The 14,694-nt window shown below is 34.8% G+C and overlaps 1 protein-coding gene across 1 annotated transcript in view; it reads right to left on the bottom strand.

Annotated features, from left to right (window-relative positions):
* The window catches only part of CCDC172 (coiled-coil domain containing 172), a 52,133-nt gene that overhangs the window by 27,112 nt on the left and 10,327 nt on the right, over positions 1-14,694 (bottom strand). Inside the window, exon 3 of the mRNA XM_043981259.1 lies at positions 2,666-2,782. Coding sequence (XP_043837194.1) covers positions 2,666-2,782 — 117 coding nt within the window. The remainder of the gene's footprint in view (positions 1-2,665; positions 2,783-14,694) is intronic.

The following is a 14,694-nucleotide window of genomic DNA, read 5'->3' on the forward strand; positions in this document are numbered from 1 at the left end:
CAACAGATGTTGATACATAAACTGAATTATCTTTATGATCTTCTTACAAATGCTTGTCATGAGCACTGTAATCACCAAGTATGCCATGGAATTATTATTCTTTGTTGTCTTTGGATGCACTATAAAATGAATTCCACTAACTCCTCTATTTGCCCTTCCAAGAAGAAACCATGAGTCATCTTCTCATTTAGATACAACATTTTTTGTTTTCTGGCTTCGTCTATAGTAAAGCTGTCAAAATTTACGTGATTTTATAGTATTTTATGATATATGATTTTATAGGGTATCTAGTCCTTAGATGAGGTTCTTGCATTTAAATCACCAAAAGCTAAGTTAATGTGTATTTATATCTGCTATTCATGCTGTGTGTGATTATTAGTATCCACTCTTTAACACATAGTCTTTAAAGGAATAAAAGTCCACAAATGTCATATTTTTTTTATTTCTTCCATAGGTTACCATAACCAAGTAACCAGACTACTGGTGACAAATCTTCCTATATATAATCAGACTGATCCTTGGAAAACAGACATAGTCTTTTCTTTCAACCTCTCGAGCATAGTAGAACCTGTAAATGATTGTGTTCCATAAAAATTCTTAAACTCAGTTGTTAAAAAGACAGTTTGTGAACATCTAAAATGGGAAGTAGTGCTACCTAGTCAGTATGGCTTCAAGTGCAGGTCATACCAATTTAAACTCATTGCTTTTCTTTCTGTTCTTTTTATTTATTTAATTTCCAGACCAGTAAATCAAGGTGGATACAGGCTGCCTAGATTTCAACAAAACATTTCATGAAATCATGTATATTATTTTTTGTAGAGAAAATTAGAGTGGGGTGAACTGGATGAAAAGACAAGGAGGTTGGAGGAGAGCTGGCTGAAAGACCAGTCCCAAAAAGTAGTTCATAACAGGTCTATGTCCACTTCGTGCAAGGTTTCTAGGATAGTACCACAAAGATCTTTCCTACAACATGTATTGTTTAGCATTTTTTCCCAACAATTTAAGTGAATGAATAAATAACATGCTTACTAAATTTGGAATGACATAAAGAAAAGTGATCAAGTTAGCTAATAGGTGCATTACAGGGTACACAAAAGGATTTCAACAGGTTAGAATGAAGGACTGAATTTAGCAAAAGAAAATTACATAGAGACAAGCTCAGTCAAACACAAGTTAAAAAAAGCACAAAGAAAAATTTAAAGGTACCAGATAAAAATGGCATAAGCTGGAAAACCCTTTACATTAAAAAAGGAGATTTTTAATTGACAGTACAAAAAAATGCTATGGCTAACTTAGACTGAATTAGGAAAGGCAGCATGTCTAGAATGGAGGAGGTGATACCTCCACTGTACCCTTTCCTTATCAACCTCAACAGGATTATTATATTTAGTTCTTGGTACCATATTTTATAAACTATAATAGCTTCTAACGTATATTGAAAGGTTTCAAGATGTCTTATGAGGATTAGTTGAAAGAAATGGAGATGTTCTGAAGGAAGGCAAGACTTAACATGATAGTTGTCTTCAAGAACTAAAAGTCTACTCTGTGGAAAAGGAAACATATTTGCTCTTTTTGGTCCCAATCGATGCAAGTTTCAGAGAGGGAGATTTGAGATGCAGAATATTTTTAACTCTTCAAAAGTAGAATATCCTTCCTTGGTGGAATGGATTCTCCCCCCCGCCCGCCCCCCCCCTCCCCCCGGCCAATTTCTTCTACCAGATAGTGATTTAACTCTTGTTGGGCATGCTCAAGAAGAAATTCCTAGTCAGGTAAGGGTTGGACTAAATAGCGTCTGAGGTACTGCTTGGTTTTAAGTATAAAATACAATAAATTCACCAAACATTTCGAAGGAACTAAAATGGGCCAAGCATTGCTCTAGAAATCTGAAGAGACAAAGATGATAAACGAAGTAACCCCTTTCCTCCTTTTGATCTAGTAAGTGGGGGAATAAACCAGTTTACAATTAAATATAATTCCAAAAAAAAAAGTGCATGAGAAGAACAAACCAAACAATACGAAAATCCATTGGAAGGAGGTATCATTTCTAGTTTTACAGAAGAAAGGGAAGCTCAGCAAAATCAATTTATGAAAAGACTGAATGATTCTTACATAAGGATATAATGAATTTCATTGTATTTATAAATACTTTACACCTCAAAAGAATTCCAGTTTTTATAAATGCAGATATTCACTCTGTGCATATTAGAACCCATCCAAGCATCAATAGGCTATTTTTTATGAGATTCTTTGGCAAAAGAAAAAAAAAATTGACCGGCTGAATCTTCCACTGATAAACCTCTCAGAATTATTTCCCAAGACACACAGTCTGTCACCTGGTAGTAACTGAAGCCTTTCCTACTTGATATGACCTATCAGAGTACATTTTGTTACCTTTGAAAAATCAGTGTCACCTCCAATCCATGAGAAGGGACCAGAGTCTGATTTTAGTGAAGGTATTTAACACAACTGCAAGTAATTTTATATTTGCATCTGTACAATTATTTCAAAATATGACATCTCAGTTGTTTTTTAATGGCCCCTAATAGTGTTTTCTTGTATTTCAGTGGGTCTATCTATCTATAAATGAATACCTTTCTGAAAATTTACCCAACTATCCTTTTACAAACCTGGTAAAATAGAGTTCTCAAAGTAGCTGAATACTTACAAAGGTTTGGAGAAGTCTACTCCTTTCATTTTTAATTTCTGTGTACTGTTTTTCTAAGCCATTTTCATGTGTCTTCAAAAGCTCGAGTTGGAAGGCTTTTTCAGAAAACTGATGAGACTTCAAAGTGAGAAAAAAAATTGAATGAATTAATAAGTCCATTTTCAGAATGTCTTAGATGATATTGTAAAGTGATGAATAGTGTCTTTATTTTTCTTTAAAATGCAAATTCTGAAGAACTCTTAAGGCACTTAAAGTATAAAACACACATTTAAGAATTTTATTATATATGAGCTATTTTGTTCCCTAATTGTTTCACGTGTTCAAGTCTTTCTCCCCAAGAAGGCCATAAGCGCCCTAAAGCAACTAGTATAGTGATGGGCATTAGTTTGTACTGAACTAATTCTTCTCGACACAACATATATGTTAGCAACTGTTTGTTAGCCATTTGCTTTTAAAGAATGTGGCTTTCAAGAGGATTGATATTTTTCAAATGGGACCATAAAGAAATGAGACTACTTCCATAAGTCCAGACATTGAATAGGACTCATTACTTTACTGTCATACTTAGCGATTGCATGACATTCACCAAATACATTTTGAGCTCACATTTCTACTTTAATACTGAACAACCTTCTAAGGTGCAAAAGGGCTAATATAGGCATTTATATTAGATATATTAGATACTATTCTTTCCCTTTTGTTCCCAAAATCACAGTCTTTAGACAGTATTGAATACTAGAGTAAAAGTCAAAGCTTTAGGAATGAATTAATTTCTTATGTAAATATTTAAAAGATCTATAATTTTGTTCACTTGGATACTTCCCTTACTGATGCTTATGTCAGCCTTTCTATGCTTTCACAAAAAACCTCTGCTAATTGCTCAAGTTGAGGAAAACATTTTTTAAAAAAACCCACTACACCCAATTGACAAATTTCTGGCAATGACTTTATCCAAATATTACAGACTGATAATCTGATATACAGTTTGTATCTCGGCCCATATTTACATCTTTGTACAGGACCTATCACAGAGTAAGTGCTTTAGCATATTCTTAAAGATCCCCAGGTCACCTACATACCATATGAGATGATGACATAGCATTTTAGTGGAGAAGAAATAAGACACTAAAATGATACTAAATTAGAAATCATCTTCCAATGGTATCTTTGCTAATATAGAATATAGTACACACAATGTATTATTACATATTATTATTATTATTACATAGATGATGGAGAATATGGAATTTTCCCAAAACTTCTCAGAAAAATTAATTTTAAAATATTAGATAAATTATCTTAAGAAATTATCTAAAGAAATCTATCTTAACTGTACAAGTTTCTTAGTTATAAGAAAAATATTATAAAATCTTTTTTCCCTAGGAAGTTTAAAGGAAAATCATAAGTAGAGAAGGGCTTATTAAATATTGAATCCTAAGAACTAGACCCAAAATTTGGGAGCTAAATAATCATTCTTTCCCTTTTCAGAGGAAGGAAGCAAAAGGCAGAAAAGAAAAAAAGGTATCTTATCACCAGGTACAGTTTTTCAACATTTGGTTGAGACCACAGTCACCACTACTAATTGTCAACAAAGGTACTCTGAAGAACCTTCTCCAAGATTTAAAAGAAACTTAAACACATCTAACTAGATTTGTTATATAATACTGACAGAAGTTCTGGTGACTACTCTCACCCTCCTTGGGAGAAGCCCAAATTCATGATGACAAATGATGATCTTAGGATCATCCTAACCACTTTCCACTTTGGGTAAAAAGCACACACAGGAAGAACACACTACACTTATACCCTTTCAGTTAAGATTATATTGAAAATATTAGGCAGAATGATGAAATGTCTATATTGCGTGGGGACCTTGCACCCAGAATTTAAGTCTTGACCCTGAGGTTAAGCACTATAATGGGAGATAATTTGAGATGTCCCAATTTTTAAAAACAATCAAATAATAATAACAACAGCAACAATAATAATATCTAATCTTTATATGTTTTCTTAAGTGGTTTACATATATTATATCATTTGATCCTCATAACAACTCTCTTAGGTTAATGCTATGATCTCCATTTGTCTGGTGAGGAAACTGAGACTGAGAGAAATTTCAGTAACTTTCCAAAGTCGCACAGCTAGTAAATGTCTGAGGAAAGATATAAACTCAGGTCTTCCTTACTCCAAGTTCAGTACTCCATTCATACATAATCAAGAAAATTATTACTAAACATAAAACATATCATTCTATCCTCTATTTGCACCAAAATAAGATGCATTTAACTTGCTTTATCTTGTTCTTGTTTTCAAACCTCATTGAAACACAGTAATAATTGTCTAGAGAGAGAGACACCTTAAATGTCCAAAGGAACAAAAGAAATTCCAGATTGAAGAAAGATTTTTAAAATTAGGACTTTAGGAAAAAAAGGAGGGGATATGAACAAAATCTATAAAATTCCAAAAGGTATAGATGTCCTGAATTTGGTCTTAACAGTTTTCTTTTGCTTTCCTTTTCCTTGAAAGCTTGAAAATTTATATAGATTAGACATTTGGGTGCTGGTACTTACCCAAATCTGAATTAAAAAGCTTTCTCTCCAAAATCTATTCTTGCTGACTTCCTACATCTATCAAGAGCACAATATCATTCATCCAGTCAATAAATCAACAAGCACTTATTTAGTATCTTTTATACAAGAGAATGCTAAGTGCTAGAGATATAAAGACAAAGGTCTACTCTCATGAAATTTGAATTGTATTGGTGGAAGTAATATATACACATATGAGCAAACACAAAATGTATATACCAGGAAGGGAATATGGGCTGGTCATGGGTCAAGAGTGAGAGGTGATAGATGACCAAAGTCTTCCTCTACTACCTTTGGGATGTCACAGAAAATGAGAAAACTCTCATGCATATTTGGTGGACTCCCAAAAGTGAGTAATATGTAATGGATAGTCATCAATGACTTGCAATATGCTTTACTGGAGAGAATTTCTGAATTGATAAGCTCCCAGATCCATTTGAATGTGTTTATTACAATGATACTAATAAAATACAAAGTAATGTTTTAGAGGGTAACTATCTGTAGGAAGAACCCATGGTGCTTGAGCTGAACTCTGAATGAACTTAGAAATTTTAAGAGGTGGAGCTGAGGAGGCTGCCTGGGGGATAGCCTGTTTGAAAAGGCAAAGAGATGGGAGATTGAATGAGAAACATTAATTAGGCTAACTTCACTGAAATATTGAAAGGGTGACTGTGCAATAAGCCTGGAAAAATAGGCTGTAGCCAGACTAGGAAAGAATTTAAAAGCCAAAAAGAATTTCTATTTTATCCTAGAGATAATAAGAAGAGGGGAGTAACATTATCAGACCTGTGGTTTAGTAAAAGAACAACAGCAAAAACAGGTCAGTTTTGGAAGAAAAGACATTTGCTTTGTATGGCCCACAGAAATCAAAAGAGTGAAGGAGGTTGGGAGGGGGGGGGGCGCTCCCTTTCACCTTTCTAAGAGCCAAATAGAAGAAACCAAGTGGCAAGATTTGTGTACTCGCCCACGTGATCTGAAAGATCCAGATAGTGTGAGTTCTCAGACTATTAACAACTACCAATTATTTCTTTTTTTCCTTTTTCTTTTCCTTTATTTACTTTTTGATGATGGGTCAACATTGAGAGTGGACCTTTCTAGCAAAAAATAAAATAGAAGTAGTATATTCAGGGTTCCTGCAGAGGCATATGGTAAAGGAAGACATCCTTCTCAACCTCCATGCAGGTTGGGAAGAGAATTCCTGAATAATGTGAATTACTGAGGGTTGCCTCCTGGCTCCACCCAGAGGAGGAGGACTTCCTTGGCAACACAATCCTGGAATCTAGTTTTTTGCCTAAGACAAAAGAAGTTTCCTGAAAAGCATCAGGCTTTGGGGGTTGCCTCATAAGTAAGTATCTGGTATGTAGATTTTTTTTTTTGGTGAGGCAGTTGGGGTTAAGTGACTTGCCCAGGGTCACACAGCTAGTAAGTGTCAAGTGTCTGAGGCCGAATTTGAATTCAGGTCCTCCTGAATCTATTCACTGCACCACCTAGCTACCCCTGGTATATAGATTTTAATAAGGAAAGGAGAGTTTTCTAAACAGCAATACTCTTAGAAAGAGAAAACTGCCATAACAAGGGCAGGAGCAGGAGCCAAGGGCAAAAGTCAGGATGTAAAGAAACAAGAGACTGGAATTATGGCTTCACTATTATGGGGAGTTATTTGGAATCCCGCAAATAGCTGAGTTACTTAACAGACACAAGTACCATTATCTTCTGGGGAATAAAGGAGTCCAAACTCTTAGAGAGGTTCTGCAAGGGTAAACATCTAAATGCATCTCTGCGGGGTTAAATGTGAATTCCCCAAAACATGGAGCTCTTGCCCAAGGGAAGTCCAAGCCATAGGGTGGCAATGAGTATGGAGAGCTTTAGGACACTGTGGAAAAATGTGACTCAGTGAAAAAAGATAATTGTATTAAATATTTATGAGCAATTGTTGGTCTTTTATAAGTTTTCTGCATTTGTTTGTGGTCTCCCACAAATCCAGTACATTCTTTGCACGTTTCATAGGATAACATAAAGGCTGTTATGTACCTAATATGCGGGCGCACACACACACACACACACACACACATGCACACACACACACCTTGAGTTCTTGAGTCTCCATTTAAGTGGAAACCAAGACATAAGCTATATCTGGAAATTCTCCCAGAATAAATTCTGGGTTGGGGAAACACTAGTAAAAAAAAAAAAGCTAGTGATTTAGCCCTCAAGATTAGATCTCAGCTTGTGTCACTTCCTATATGCAGTCTTTCTTCATCTCATATCACAGCTGCCACAACCCTCTTCCAAAATATTTACCTTATATTTATTTTTTATATATGTATTTATGTACATGGTGTATCCCTAGACAGAATGCAAGCACCTTGAAGGAAGACAGGTTTTATTTAATTTTAGTTTGTGTATCACCAAGACCTAGTAAATTGCCTCATTTACAGAGATGATTAAAACTGGCTTCACTCATTCATTGATTTCACACTTCTAAGAGAAGTGCTGCAACTATTTTAGCTTTGAGGCAAATGAAGGGAATGCTGTCCCTGAGAAATAGTAAAGGTTGAAATTTTAGCAGGTTCTAAAAAGGTATATGTGAATTTGTGGACAATAGGTCTATCTTCGGTTATAAAGAAAAACTAAGGAACTTTGATGTTCATCCTTATCCTTTAGAGGCTCATGTCTTAGGCAAGAAACATATCTTTGTGCAAAATAACTCAGATATGGAACACTGGGCTAGACAGACCAACTTTAGCCTAATTGGCTATTTCTTACATTAGTATGCCTTTCAGCTATATTATTCCTAAATTTAGATGCTGATTCTGTCCTTAGCTCACCATATGAGCTTTGGCATAAAAACATATTAAGAAAACAGTACTCACTAACCTGAAGAATTTCTAATCAGCAGCATCCCAATTTACAGAATTTTTCAAATTCATGACACTATCAGTATTCAAAGATTCATGACTTGAAGTTTCAAATTTTTATTAAGGACTTGGCATAGACAGATTTGATTTTTTTTCTCTCTTTTTTGGTGTTATTCTAAAACACTTACCCAAAACTCTGGCTTCTATTGCCTATAGAGAGACCCTGAGATTGGGATACTGCCAAGTGTGTGCTGGTAAATGCTTAGTAGCTTACTCTCTGAAACTTGGAGACCAACTTTTAAATTTAACCCATGTTTTAAATTTTTCTCCCTCGATTTCTTAGACCTAGACAGTCAGAAAAACAATAAATCAAATGCTGATTTGTAGTGTCCCCTGATTTCTGCAGTGTGAATGCTCACACTGAAAATTTACTAACTTGGTTTTCTTCAGCTAGTTAGTTCCTACATAGGTCCTCTATTTTTAAGAGATATTATCAACACTTGGGAAAGGTGCTACATATACATTAGCCCCTGATTGAAGCTCCATTTCCAAGAACAAGAGATTGAAAAGAGCACTAAAGATGTTGGAGTTTTGAAGGAAAGCAGGTAGATAAATAAAGTATTTTGTGGAGAAACACTTAAATTTGTCAATGTTTTGTGGCTCTCTAGAATCCAGACCAAAGGATGGGAAAGGAGTTTGGCATTCTTTTCTCCTTCCTAAAAATCCTAGTGTGTTTTTACCTTTTATGGACATCTCTATCTTTCTCTGTATTTTTTTAATTATTTTTTCTTACATCTTCCCTTCTACTCCAATTTCCTTTCTTTTCATTTGTGATTATCCTTTTCTTTCATATTTTGAAAAAGAATTAATCAGGTGCTTAGTGACAGGAAAAGCTGTGCTAGTCAGATTTTTTTTTTAATCACAAGGGATATGGTTCTGATGGAGACAACAACACAGTATGTGAAATTCATAGCACTATCAGAAGGGAGGGTCTAAAGGTCTGTGAGAGTAGGGAATCCCTGAGTAGCCATAACAAAGCTGAAAAGGGAGAGATGAGGAGAAGCAAGGGCAGGAAAATCACTCAGAATGGAGTTTGATTTCAGTTAAGCAAACATCTCTTCTGCTTCTTCCCTTTCCTTATCTTTCCCTCCTCTAGGAAATGAAGATATGAAGACAAAGTATTTACAATGCAAGTGACCATTTATATAGTATAGAATCAGACATGTATTTGGAGAGAACAAAAAAGGAGGTGGTGCTGGGCAGTAACCCCCTGGTTAATTCTGTTCTTTTCATCATTAAAAAGCTTTTTGCCCTTGGCTTTGTTTCTCTTGGGTTGTTTGATTTTCAAAACAAGCTTATGGCTTCCACAGTAAGCTGACTTATCTGGTCAACTAGGTCAGTTTACAATGAAGCCACCATTTGCAACTTTTCACTGTATTTGCTGCCTGGAAGGCTTCAAGTATTTTCTATCAGGAAGAACCTAGAAATTGAAAATGACTGTGAGTTTTTAAAAATTCATATTTTAGTGCATGTAAGCACAGTATAAAGCTATTCTTTTCTCGGCTAAAACTAATCTCCATCTTAAGGGACTGAAGTTATGCTGATTTAATGCTCTGCCCAACAGCATAATAATCAACTTTACGTAAGAAAACATAAAATTATTTGTATATAGGATTTTGCTTTCCTATGTCACATAACAATCAAAAGAAAGAAAAAAATATTCCCTTATAACTGTAATAAAGAGACATTTCAAGAAGTATAGCAGATTGATTAATATTGTTATATGTGAGATAGAAGTTGGTGCTTTAGGAGAAAAATCAGTATTTTACTTAGAAAATGTTGACACCATTTGCTCAGAGAAACTTCAAGAAGGAGCAAAACATATATATATATATATAAATATATATATATATATATTACATAACTTCAAAGTAAGTTTGAAAGGTTTTCCAAAGAAGCTTTTTTACCAATGCCTAAGACCAGCTCCATACATTCAACTAATTTTGCCATCAATCTTTTTTAGGAGGATCATAGCATTTTCATGAAAAAACTCATCTGCATAGAGCTTTAAGGTTTACATAGATTTTTCTCTTGACCACTTTTATAGATGAGAAAACTGAGGCTAAAGAGGTGTGGAGTGTCTTGCCAGGATTGAAAGCCGGATATTTTTGTCTCCAAGTCTAATGTTCTTTCCACAAGTTTACTTTGAGTGGGAAATTGGGTGAGGTTGTATAATTAAGATAAACAAGGGCAAAGGGAGAGGATCACGATAGAAGAAAAGACTGACTGAGTTTCCCCCAACTAAAGGTGGCACATATAACAATAAGTGCATCTTCACTTTCTTCATTTTTTCTTTTTCTCTTCACATGGTTTCCTACTAGGAGGCATGGAGACTGGAGTCCTAGAGAGGGGCTAGATTGGAAGAAGCTAAAGTTTCAAAGTTTCTAAAATAGTCTTGATGTCTTAGTTCAGGCACTAGCAAATTACAAAGCCGTATGAATTCCAAAGGCAAAAAGATTATTTTCAATGGCCACGGAATCCTAAGTGTAACTACAAAATCAGAAAAACTTATCTTAGATCCCTCCCATCTCCTAAGTAAATACCTCTCTTATTTCCTGTCCTGTTTCCACTTTCTGCTTTTTTCAGAACCTCTCTTCCCACCCTTGGTCCCATTCAATTCAATTCAATTCAACAAAGATACACAACATACAACTATGTGTATTTATATGTGTCCATGTATGTACACATATGCATATGTGTGTATGCATGTATATAGAGATACACCTATGTGAATATGTGTGTATATATGTATGTATGTATGTATGTATGTATGTTATATACAAGGCACTGGGAATACAAATAGGAACATAAACCTCCTCAAGGAGTCTACAGGCAGATAAGACATGTACTTAAATAATTGTAATACAAGTTAGACAAAGAAAAAGCATAAGGAGAAGTTGAACATTATTCTGGCACAGTAAGAGTTTCCTTAAAGGAGTTTTCTTTGGAAATTTTAGGTAAGGGGCAGCTAGGTGGTACAGTGGATAAAGCACTAGCCCTGAATCAGGAGGACCTGAGTTCAAATCTGTCCTCAGACACTTACACTTACTAGCTGCATGACCCTGGGCAAGTCACTTAACCTTCATTGCCCCACAAAAAGAAAGAAAGAAACTTTATGTAAATAACACCTGAGAAGATGGTTAAGCAAAAGGAAAGCCCAGCTGTCTTACAAACAGCCAGCAAAGGCAAGCCCCAGATGGAGCAAGGACTAAGAAGACCAAAGTGAAATGATAGTAAGCTTCTCCATCAAATATACTAGGAATACAGCCAGAAACCTATGAGTTCTCAAAGAGGAGACATCCCAGAGGAGAAACCAGAGAAAGCCCTGGGAACACTGGATGAGCAGAGAGCTCTTATCCTATTGAGGCCTCTCAGGCTGCAGCAGGATACTGACCCAATTCTTGGTTGGGGATTGTGGAAGGAGAAGGAGACAAAGACATACACAGGACTGAGCACCACCACCACCAACAACAAAATAAAACAACTAAATACAAAAACAGAAAATCTAAAAATCAAACAAGGGTTAATATAATAGAAGGGGGGAAAAACTCCCATTGTACTAATATATAAAACTGGGAACTATTGAAAAAAAGGTAAAGGAGAAAAAATGGTTACCTATTTTTGAAAAACTGTTAAACCAAAATGCCAATGTGAAAGAAGGAAAAAAGAATTCACAACAATAAAGAAGAAACAAAGGAAATTAGTACAAATAATTTTGCTCCATTATATGCCAACAAATCTGATTATTTAAATAAAATGTATGAGCATTTGCCAAAAATATAAATGTCCAGATTAATAGCACAAGAAATAGAGAATTTAAAAAAACCAATCTCAGAAAAGGCATCATGGCATATAGCAGGGCTTCTTAAACCTTTTTCCACTCATGACCCCTTTTCACCCCAGAAATTTTTATGTAATCCCCACATTATATATAAGCATATAAAACTGATAAACCAAACTTTTTACTGTTGCCAAATTTTGCACACACCCCCATATTCATTTATATGATCCCCATTTGGGGTCATGATCCATAGTTTATGAAACTAGAGCATATAGGATAGAGAGCTGTCATTGAGGCCAGGAAGACTTAGGTTCAATTTTTTTTCCTAACACATATTGGCTATGTTGCTCACGTCACTGGATCAGTCACTTAACCTCAGTGCATTAGGCAACTAAGACAATAAGTTGAAGTGGAGGTGGATTAGTAGGGTGTTTTCTCCCTCGGGAGTTTCCTATACCAATAAAATCAAAGGTCTGGCCCCTATGCTAGTTTAAGCTCAGAAAAACAAATTAATAAGCCATAGATAAACTCCCTAAGAGGAAAAAAGACCTAGGACCAGCTGGATATACAAGTGAATTATATCAGAGATTCAAAGAGCAATTCACTACATAACATAACAACATTACATAAACTGTTTTCAAAAATAAGAAAAGAACGTATCTTACTAAACTCTGCCCACTAGTTCAGTATGATCCTGATACTCATATAAAAGACAGACAAAGAAGAGAAAAAATAAACAAAAACTGATCTCTCTAATGACTATCAAGCAAATGTAACTAACTAAAGGTGGTTTCCCTTTGGATAGCACCTATGAAATGGCTAAGACCCAAGAATGAGATCAAAAGCTTCTTCATGAGTGATATCTGCATGAATACAGACAACAACATGTCAACAAAGAAGTGTTAAATGCCTGAGACATTTGTGAAAATGGATAATAGAAATTCAGGACTACATTTTTGCCACCAGAAATTCCAGAAGGATTATCTTTAAGAGCCTGTATTTAGTAGTGGATATAGATGACTTATTCATACATACATATCTATACATATATATATAGAGAGAGAGAGAGATTTATTCATATATACACACATATATATAGGTAGAGATATAGATAGGTATAGGTATGTGTACATGAGCGTATATATGTGTACACACACACACACATATATATACATACACATGCATGTATATACATACCTATATGTAAACCTATATATATTTAAGGAGAAAGTAGACAATACATAACTTAGGGCAGTGTCTTCTGGAAAAACTAGCATGATTTGGCAGCTAGAATTATAAATAAAAAACTTTCTATCTTTCATGGACTGACAGACAATAAATCTCCATTATACAAATACTGACTTTAAAATATCCTAAAGAGCTCAGCCATTAAATCATCACAGACCAAACTATTATCGACAATCACATAGCCATAAAATTGGCCCATATAAACTTAAGAACAACATTTTTAATGTATATATACCAACTATTTATAATCTCTAAACCCCATAATACTTAAAAAGCATTCAAAATAGAGAAATCAAAATCATCTGGGCACAGGATGAGGTGCATATCATCCCTGTTGTCCAGTATGCTACTGAGGTTATATTAATGATATTTTCTATGAGTCTACAGAAGATGAGCTTATCTACATTAAATGATTTTTTTTCAGTTACAAAAAAAAAGTAATTTTATCCACTTGTTTAATATACCGTAGGGACATTAAAAATAATAGCAGGATTGGGGCAGCTAGATGGCGCAGTGGTTAAAGCACCGGCCCTGGATTCAGGAGTACCTGAGTTCAAATCCGGCCTCAGACACTTAACACTTACTAGCTGTGTGACCCTGGGCAAGTCACTTAACCCCCGTTGCCCCGCAAAATAAAATAAAATAAAATAAAGTAAAAAAATAGCAGGATAGCGATAAAAACAACAAGGATAGTTTTTACATGACACCCTTCAAAGAGGATGACAAGAACAAGATAATAATAATAACTGATATTTATAAAGAGATATAAAACTTATGAAGCACTTTACATATATTATCTCATTTGTGTTTGGTTCTATACAACGTGCTTTGGGAAGATACAAGTGAAGTGGGAAAAAAACATTCACACAAGGAGTTTAATATCTAGTTGCAAAGAAAGAACATGCTCCTTAAAAAACACTAGAGGATTGTTACAAAGCTTATATGGTAAACTGCCTTTACTATTGTTCACTGAAATTATATCTGACTGTTCCATGAGTATTCCTGTAAAATTGTTATTATTGCTTAAATATTCATTGGATGGATGAATAGCATTCCCAGCTTAATCTCTCACATGTGGCAAGTTATAAATAGGTAGTTCTATCTAAATGAATACTCTTTGGGGGGAAGAAGGAAATTAACTTTTGTACTAAGTAGTTAGGCATCTTTTTAATAAAGAAGCACATTTCAATCCAATCCTAGCAATATGTATTGAGGGACTATGTGCTAGTCATTGAGAATAAAAATCAAATAAAGCATTCCCTAGCCTCAAGGAGCTTATTTTCTACTGGGGGAAAACAACATGCACATAGATCAGTATATAATATAAAGTATTTTTGAGGTGGAACACTAACAACTCAAAATGCTTCTTTTTTTTCCTTCAAGGCTCATTTCAGAGGTTACTTTCTCCATGTGATATTACCTGACCCTCTCCAGCCATCATGCTGTGTGTGTCCCCTCCACATTTAATTTTTCTTAGAGTATTTTATCACATAT

The sequence above is a fragment of the Dromiciops gliroides genome, chromosome 2, assembly GCF_019393635.1.
Source record: "Dromiciops gliroides isolate mDroGli1 chromosome 2, mDroGli1.pri, whole genome shotgun sequence".
Lineage (NCBI taxonomy): Eukaryota > Metazoa > Chordata > Mammalia > Microbiotheria > Microbiotheriidae > Dromiciops > Dromiciops gliroides.